The sequence below is a fragment of the Labrus bergylta genome, chromosome 13 (genome assembly GCF_963930695.1).
Source record: "Labrus bergylta chromosome 13, fLabBer1.1, whole genome shotgun sequence".
In the NCBI taxonomy this organism is placed as follows: Eukaryota; Metazoa; Chordata; class Actinopteri; order Labriformes; family Labridae; genus Labrus; species Labrus bergylta.
The window spans coordinates 21,396,810-21,403,595 of NC_089207.1; the positions used below are offsets into that span (position 1 = coordinate 21,396,810).

Below are 6,786 nucleotides of genomic sequence, written 5' to 3' on the forward strand. Positions count from 1 at the left end.
TCTATCCGACGCTCTAATGAGAATATTTGTCTTTCTATCAATGCTGCGTGTAGTTGAACAGAATCTCAATCTGAACTAAAGAGTGGAGAAGAACATACTGGAGAACAGGAAACATAATGCAGCAGGTTCATTAGAGCACGGAGATGGTAGAGGTGGCGTGCAGACAGTCTATGGTCGTGCAGCGATCACAGAGAATAAACGTCACCACCCCCCTCCCACTCGCTCCAGGTGAATTCTCCTGATTATATCCTGCTGCGTTCTCACATCAGCTCACTCTGACTTACTGCAGAATAAATACGAGGAGGCTGGAGGAGAAACTCTGGGAGAAGAGAGAAACATTCATCTGTTTGTGTTAAGCACGAGAATATCAGGAAGTGTTTTAGGAGTTGAGCTGCAGTGTCAAATCAGTGTGTATTCATTTCTTCTTCTCTTGGTCCTCAGCTGGGCTTCTTTAAGAGGGTCCGCCCCCCCCAGGAGGACTGCACAGAGAAGGAGCAGCTGCAGCCGGAGGAGAACGGAAACACTGACGCCTAGAGGTCAAACTGAGGAGGGGCGCCCCCCTACTGTTTGTACAGAACAATTTAGGGGAACACGGCCGCTGAGAGAGTTTCACTGTATTCACTGTTGGATGGGAGATAAGGTACTGTTTCAAGTTTTTTTTTTTTTTTACAAGTGTTCTTTTTCTGTTTGTGCCAAAAGAGAACGTCAGACTGAGACACATGAAACCTTCAGAGATCATCAGAGTGTCTTCAAGTTAAAGGAGTATTTCAACATTTATGGTACACACTTCCATTCCTCTCTCGTTTCTGTACGCTACACATCCAGCTAGCTAGCTTAGCATTAGGTCTGGAAACTAGGGGGCGAATGCACCTGGAAACACCCGGAGCGCTCTCTGATCCACAGGTTTGATCCAGTTTGCACATTTTTCTATCTTTCCATGTGACTAGTGACTTTTTGTACAGAGAACTAAAAACAAAACATGTAGACCCGTGAACTCCTGTCGACCTTTCCCCTTTAATTTTAGTCCATACGAGAAGCTAAGCTAATTAGCTCCTGGTTGTAGCTTCATATTTCACATTTCAACTTGAGGAAGAATCCCTGAGTGCGTTTACACGGACTTGAGTATCCCGGTTCTGAGTCTTGTCCTGGTTTTGATCCACCTGGTTCTTCATCTCCCTGATCAATCCTCGTATCCTGCTTTATGATGACTGCGTTTTATTTGTGCAGGTGCCTCTGATGTTTATTTTTTATGACACAAACCGCGGCTAGTTTGAAATCTGCTGAGACCTCTGAGGATTAATGTGGATGCTGACAACACATCTCATTAAAGATTTTGGAAAATGTGAAAGTGGCTGAATCAGAGCCCCTTCTTCTGATGTTTAACCACGTAGAAATGTTTCTTCAAAGTGACCTGACTCGCTCCATCGTACGTGTCATGACACCGGCGTCCCGCAGCCTGTTCACCACCGACTTTAAAAGGTCAGCATGTCGACTTCATTCTTTCATTACCACAAGACAAATCTCCGTTTCTTCGTAGCTCCAGAAGTAAGACACTCTCGTTGTCATTTGTTTTGTTGATAAGTCACTTGGCTGAGGCAGCGCCTGTGCAGGTCATCAGCGGTTAGAAACCCGGGTAAGGTGTATACGTGCTGCAGTATCCTGTTTACTTTCAGAGTTCTCCAGGTAACTAAATGGGGTTCTCAAAATCAGGATCAGGGCGTATCCCGGTTCCCTGGTTTCTTTGGGGTCAGATGTTTGCATGCACAAACAAAAGAACAGGATACTTAAAAACCCTGATCTAATCCGGGTGACTCCAGTCCACGTAAACGCACTCACGCTTAAGTTTGGAAGGAATGTTTCCCAAAGTGTCGAGTTACTCCTTTCTCTTCCTGGCAAAGATCTCTGTAGCTTCATGACACCAAACATGAGAAGTTTTACTTTCCTGAGAGACTCTGCTGAGTTCAGGCTGAGATTTGATTTGCACACTTTTGTCCGAACCCTGATTCCTGAAACTGTACAATGGTTTAAAAAGTCCAGAACTGCTGATTGGATCCCTGAAGTATTTCAGCCCATCCTCTTTGATCGCTTCATAAACGTCTGCTCCTGTCGTCTCACGTCTGAGTGTTAGTGATAGACCAGACTGGATTTTAAGATATGGACTATGAGGACACACAAGACAATTTTTAAATCTTAACTTGTAGCGGGTCTGAGTCTGAGGTCTCATTCAGAACAAAGGTTAGCATCAAAGCTAACTCCATTAGCTTCCACAACAAGCTAGCTCACCTCTAAAGACCAGACCAAGATCTAAAAGACGGCAGGAACAGACACAAGTTTGTGTAACTTCTTCAAATCTACCGTGAAAACAAAGCTATGTTAGCTGAGCTAAGCAAAGCTAACCAGCGAGGAGGATAACAACGGCCTTTAAGAAAAGATGAATAAAGTGAAATCATCAGCAGTAACTGAAGTGTGAGCTGATTGGATCCCTGATGATAAGAAGTGTTACAGTAATATATTGACCCTGATACTTCTGTTTGTTTGTTTTTTGGGAAGTTGTTTGTTTTTAGTCGTTTAGTCGTTTGTTTCAGCTTTTTATTTTTATTTCTACAAAAAGATGTTAAATATAAAAAACAGTCTAACTCTTCATAAGTTTTACTTTATTCTTTTATTCAAAATGATGTTTGGGGTGAAAATCAGAGAAAGTTTGAGTTTTACTTCCAGACTGTCAGCTGACTGTTTGCTAAACTCCTCCCCTTTTCACTGACAGCCAATCAGAGCTCTTCGGCTCAGCTCTGTAGTTATTTACACAAGCTTTATAAAAATAAAACATGGCTGTGTCTGAAAATGCACCCCGTGAAATTGAGAATGTAGATGATCTGAAATCATCAGATGCCCCATAATGCACTGCAGCTCTCAGACTATTCAATCACAGAGCTCGCCAGCCGGCCAAGGCGCACCAAAATAACAAATACAAACAAATAAAATTAACCATACCGTTAAATGTTTTATGTGTTATTAATATTAAAAGAAGATGGCGCTGTTTTAGTAACGAATCTATGAACATCGTTGAATTCTATTTACTGAACGATGGACGCGCTAGCTTGATGTTAACTTATCAAACTACGTCACGTGACCCGTAGCTTAGCATGTTGTAGGGCTTTCATTCTTTCAATTAAACAACTTAGAACCAATTTAGAAAATCACACGGAAAGGTACGAAAACGAGCCAGCTTGGAGGGTTGCCGGTGCGACACACTCAGAGTTAATATCTGTTTGAAAGGATGATGAGATTATTATGATTACAACAAATGATTCTGCTTAATGATTCACTGCACACGTGCCCTTTAAGAAAAGGAAGAGCACAATCATAGCAACAGTAACTAAGGGGAGGGGCTTATCAAACAGTCTGTCACGATTTAAACTTCCCACCCTGCACTGAGGCTTCCTTCACGTGAGGATTGTTTGATGATATTTTTACTAACATGTCTGAACGCTGGTCGCTGTTTTTACGTCTGAGTGATGAAGTGAGTGAGTGTGAATAAAGTAAAATTTAAAAAAAAGGTTTGAATTTACCCATATTGGGTTTGCATCATGCGTTCATGTGAAAGGTTGGTGATGATTTAAAAAAATATATTAATCCTGTTAACAAGAAAAAAACTCACATGTCATCTTAGTCACTGCTCCTGTAATACTCTCCGCTGCCACACGGGGTCACCGCTCTCATTTCATGTTTTTGTTGATTTCAATGTAGAACAAAAATATCTAATTATTCCATTAAATCCTCAAGTGTCCTCAACTCTTCAGTATGTTGTGTTTGTCTGAAACTCACAAACCCTCTTAGGTTTGTTTAAGACTTTAAAATCTTAAAGGTTGAGTCAGCAGAAACCTTCAAACTGGACCTCTCCTCCTGGACTCATCGCTCCCAGAAGCCCCGCCCCCTGCAGGACATAGTGTGTACGTTTACTGCTTGTACCTACATTGCAAGCTAAAGCATGTTAGCACAATCTAACCGCCGTCGTTTGTCACCTGCCTGTCCAACAGGAAGCAGACCAACTCCACGTCCACGGGTAAAAGACAACACAAGGTTCACCCTCGTTTTAGAACGAGCTTTATCCGCTTGGTGTTTCTCCTCAATGTGATTATATTTTCTCTTCTTTGCTGCTACGTCCAAGTCCGTCATATTCACCGGTTTGAATCACGTCCAATCACTGAATCGTATTCACTCCCAAACTCACCTGCTGCGCTGTCATTGGCTGGAGGAAACACACCAGCTCTGCCCAGAAACATCCTGAGTCAACCAGAACAAACCAGAACAGTAAAATCCAGTCAGAGGACAGAGTCTCTGCAGAAACAGTCACCACCACACATGTACGGAAGCCCAGAAGGGACGATGGAGCAGCTTTACTTTAGGAGAAGGCTGTATTTTATTTTGAAGGAGAAACCTGCTGACTCTACCTTTAATCATGTTTTATTGTTTTAATTTAAGAGGTGAGAAAGCTCTGACTGCTCGATTATTAAAGGTGATGAATAAGCATCTCACTCTACTCTTTATACACCAAACACGGTTCATATTTCACACTTGACCGACTGACGGCTTGGCGTCACCTCGGCACCCATCCTGCAGGTTATTCAAACTTAATCTGAGCTCAGTCCTGCCGCCTGTCAGCTTTAGGGTTTTAGTTCTGTTTAATATTTAATATCACAGTTTGTCATTTTCTTTCTTTCTGTCCGAGGAAGCTTGTAATATTTTTGATGTATGTATTCTTTCACCCAGAGAGTAAGATTTTACGTATTCATAACACGATGAATTCACTGTTGAAATAAAATGATCTGTTCACATTTTATTCTCTTTTGTCTTCATTTTCTTTTTTTAGCTGCAGATCTGAAATAAAAACATTTAAAGGTCACATATTATATAAAATCCACATCTCCATGTCTCTCTAATGTGTCCCTAGTCTGTCTACAAACCCCCCAATGATGAGAAAAGTCCATCCTCTCCGTCTTTTGCCTGCTCCACTTTTCAGAAAATGTGTGCTCGAACAGGCCGTTTGGAAATTTTACCTTCATGACATCACAAAGGGCAGTAACCCCTCCCCCAGGTGGGTGACACTCCCACAGCTAGGTGTTTGTTCTGCCCTCTGAGTCTGCCTTCTCACCATAAACAACAGGACATGGAGCGAAAGCCTGAGACACCCAAGCCCTTCCAGAGAGGGGGCGTGGTCAGACACAGCTCATTTACATTTAAAGGTACAGTCTGATCCGGACATTACTGCGGTGGAGTCTCCCTTCAGCTGCTGCAGGTTTGAATGCAAGCTGTTCTTCTTGTAACGTTACCTTTAACCACGATGTAAAGGACAAAACCAGGAGACTAATGATCTCTGTTAGGGAGCGTCATCATTATGGATCGGCTGCTATAGCAACAACAAATAAAGTATCTGCAGACACTCAGAGGATTTATTTTTATTTATTCACTTTTAATCAGAATAATCCAATCCATATTGTTAGAAGTAAAATCATGATGATGTTCTTTTCTTCTGATTGGTCAGTGAGTCAGCAGGAAGCTGAGGTCACTTCCTGGGTCGTACTCCACGGAGGCCTTTCCCCTGAAACACACACACACAGGTTACCTGACAGCTAACTGTGTGCGTGCGTGCGTGCGTGCGTCTGTGTGTGTTACCGTGTGAAGAGTCTGGCCCTGGTGGTTCCCAGCAGCGTGGCTTTGTTTCCCTCCACCAGCAGCATGGAGCCCTCCCTCAGACCCTGAAATACACAAAACATGAAACACGGGTAGACGGAGAACACGTTGCCTCTAATGCCACATTCACACAAAAACAATCCGACAGACGAATCTCTTAAATTAAAACTTTTGGGATCGTAAGGTAGCTTCCACACTGTGGTATCAGTTCAATCTACGATGTAACTTTGTTTACTTGCCTCACAAAGTATTGAAATATGGGGTTTAGATGTCTTCGGATAGGATAATAAAATTCACATCTGATTAGATTAACAAAATTGAAACAGGTTATCACTAAGCTTAAGCATCTTGACGCTTCAATTGTTTTTATTCAGGACAAATGAATAAATGTTAAAGGTGCGGAGCAGATGGTCGGGTCAGGTTCTCGCTTTGTGTTTCTTTTCTCATTCTAAAGGAATTTTGGTGTTGATTCACAAATTAATTTAAAGTCCATTTCATTTTGACCATCTCAAGTCAATAACACTATTTCAGACAAGGCAGGTAGATATTTGGTGGTGCAGGGGACTCTTATGAAGGAAGAAATTAACCTGGTTAATGTTTATGGGCCGAATGAGGACAATCCCTCATTTTTTGAGAATTTGTTTTTATTGATTGCATCCCTACCGGGTAAAATAATAACGGCAGGCGATTTTAACTGCACATTGAATCCTAGACTTGATCGGTCATCTGGGGCAGACACCTCACACACTCATAGTAGAAAGAAAATGAATCAGTTCATGAAAGACCTAAACCTTTGTGATCCATGGAGGAGTCAACAAAGAAGGAATACTCATGTTACTCAGTATCCTATAAGTCCTACTCTCGCATTGACTATTTTTTAATTTCAACAGCTCTTCTTCCTAATATTGATAGTTGCATTTATGATAGCATTGTGTTGTTGGATCACTCCCCAACATCATTACTTTATAGGGATTCACAATTAAAATAAGAGACCTTATGATGCCTTCACCTTAAGTGGCTGCAGGATTCTGACTTTATCACGTATGTAGGTGAGCATATTGATCTTTACTTTACACTGAATACTGACCAAACATC

At 41.8% G+C, this 6,786-nt stretch overlaps 2 protein-coding genes across 3 annotated transcripts in view; one reads left to right on the top strand and one right to left on the bottom strand.

Moving 5' to 3' along the window:
• Nucleotides 1-4,840, top strand: part of itgav (integrin, alpha V) — a 29,560-nt gene extending 24,720 nt beyond the window's left edge. Inside the window, exon 32 of the mRNA XM_065962484.1 lies at nt 442-4,840. Within this exon, the coding sequence (XP_065818556.1) occupies nt 442-534 (93 nt within the window). The 3' untranslated portion in view covers nt 535-4,840. The remainder of the gene's footprint in view (nt 1-441) is intronic.
• Nucleotides 4,841-5,444: 604 nt separating this feature from the next.
• The window catches only part of si:dkey-69o16.5 (Alpha-aspartyl dipeptidase-like), a gene marked incomplete in the record, with an annotated part of 3,474 nt that continues 2,132 nt past the window's right edge, over nt 5,445-6,786 (bottom strand). For both annotated transcript variants that reach the window (XM_065962486.1, XM_065962485.1), the window contains 2 exon segments: nt 5,445-5,599; nt 5,674-5,756. In XM_065962486.1, coding sequence (XP_065818558.1) covers nt 5,539-5,599; nt 5,674-5,756 — 144 coding nt within the window.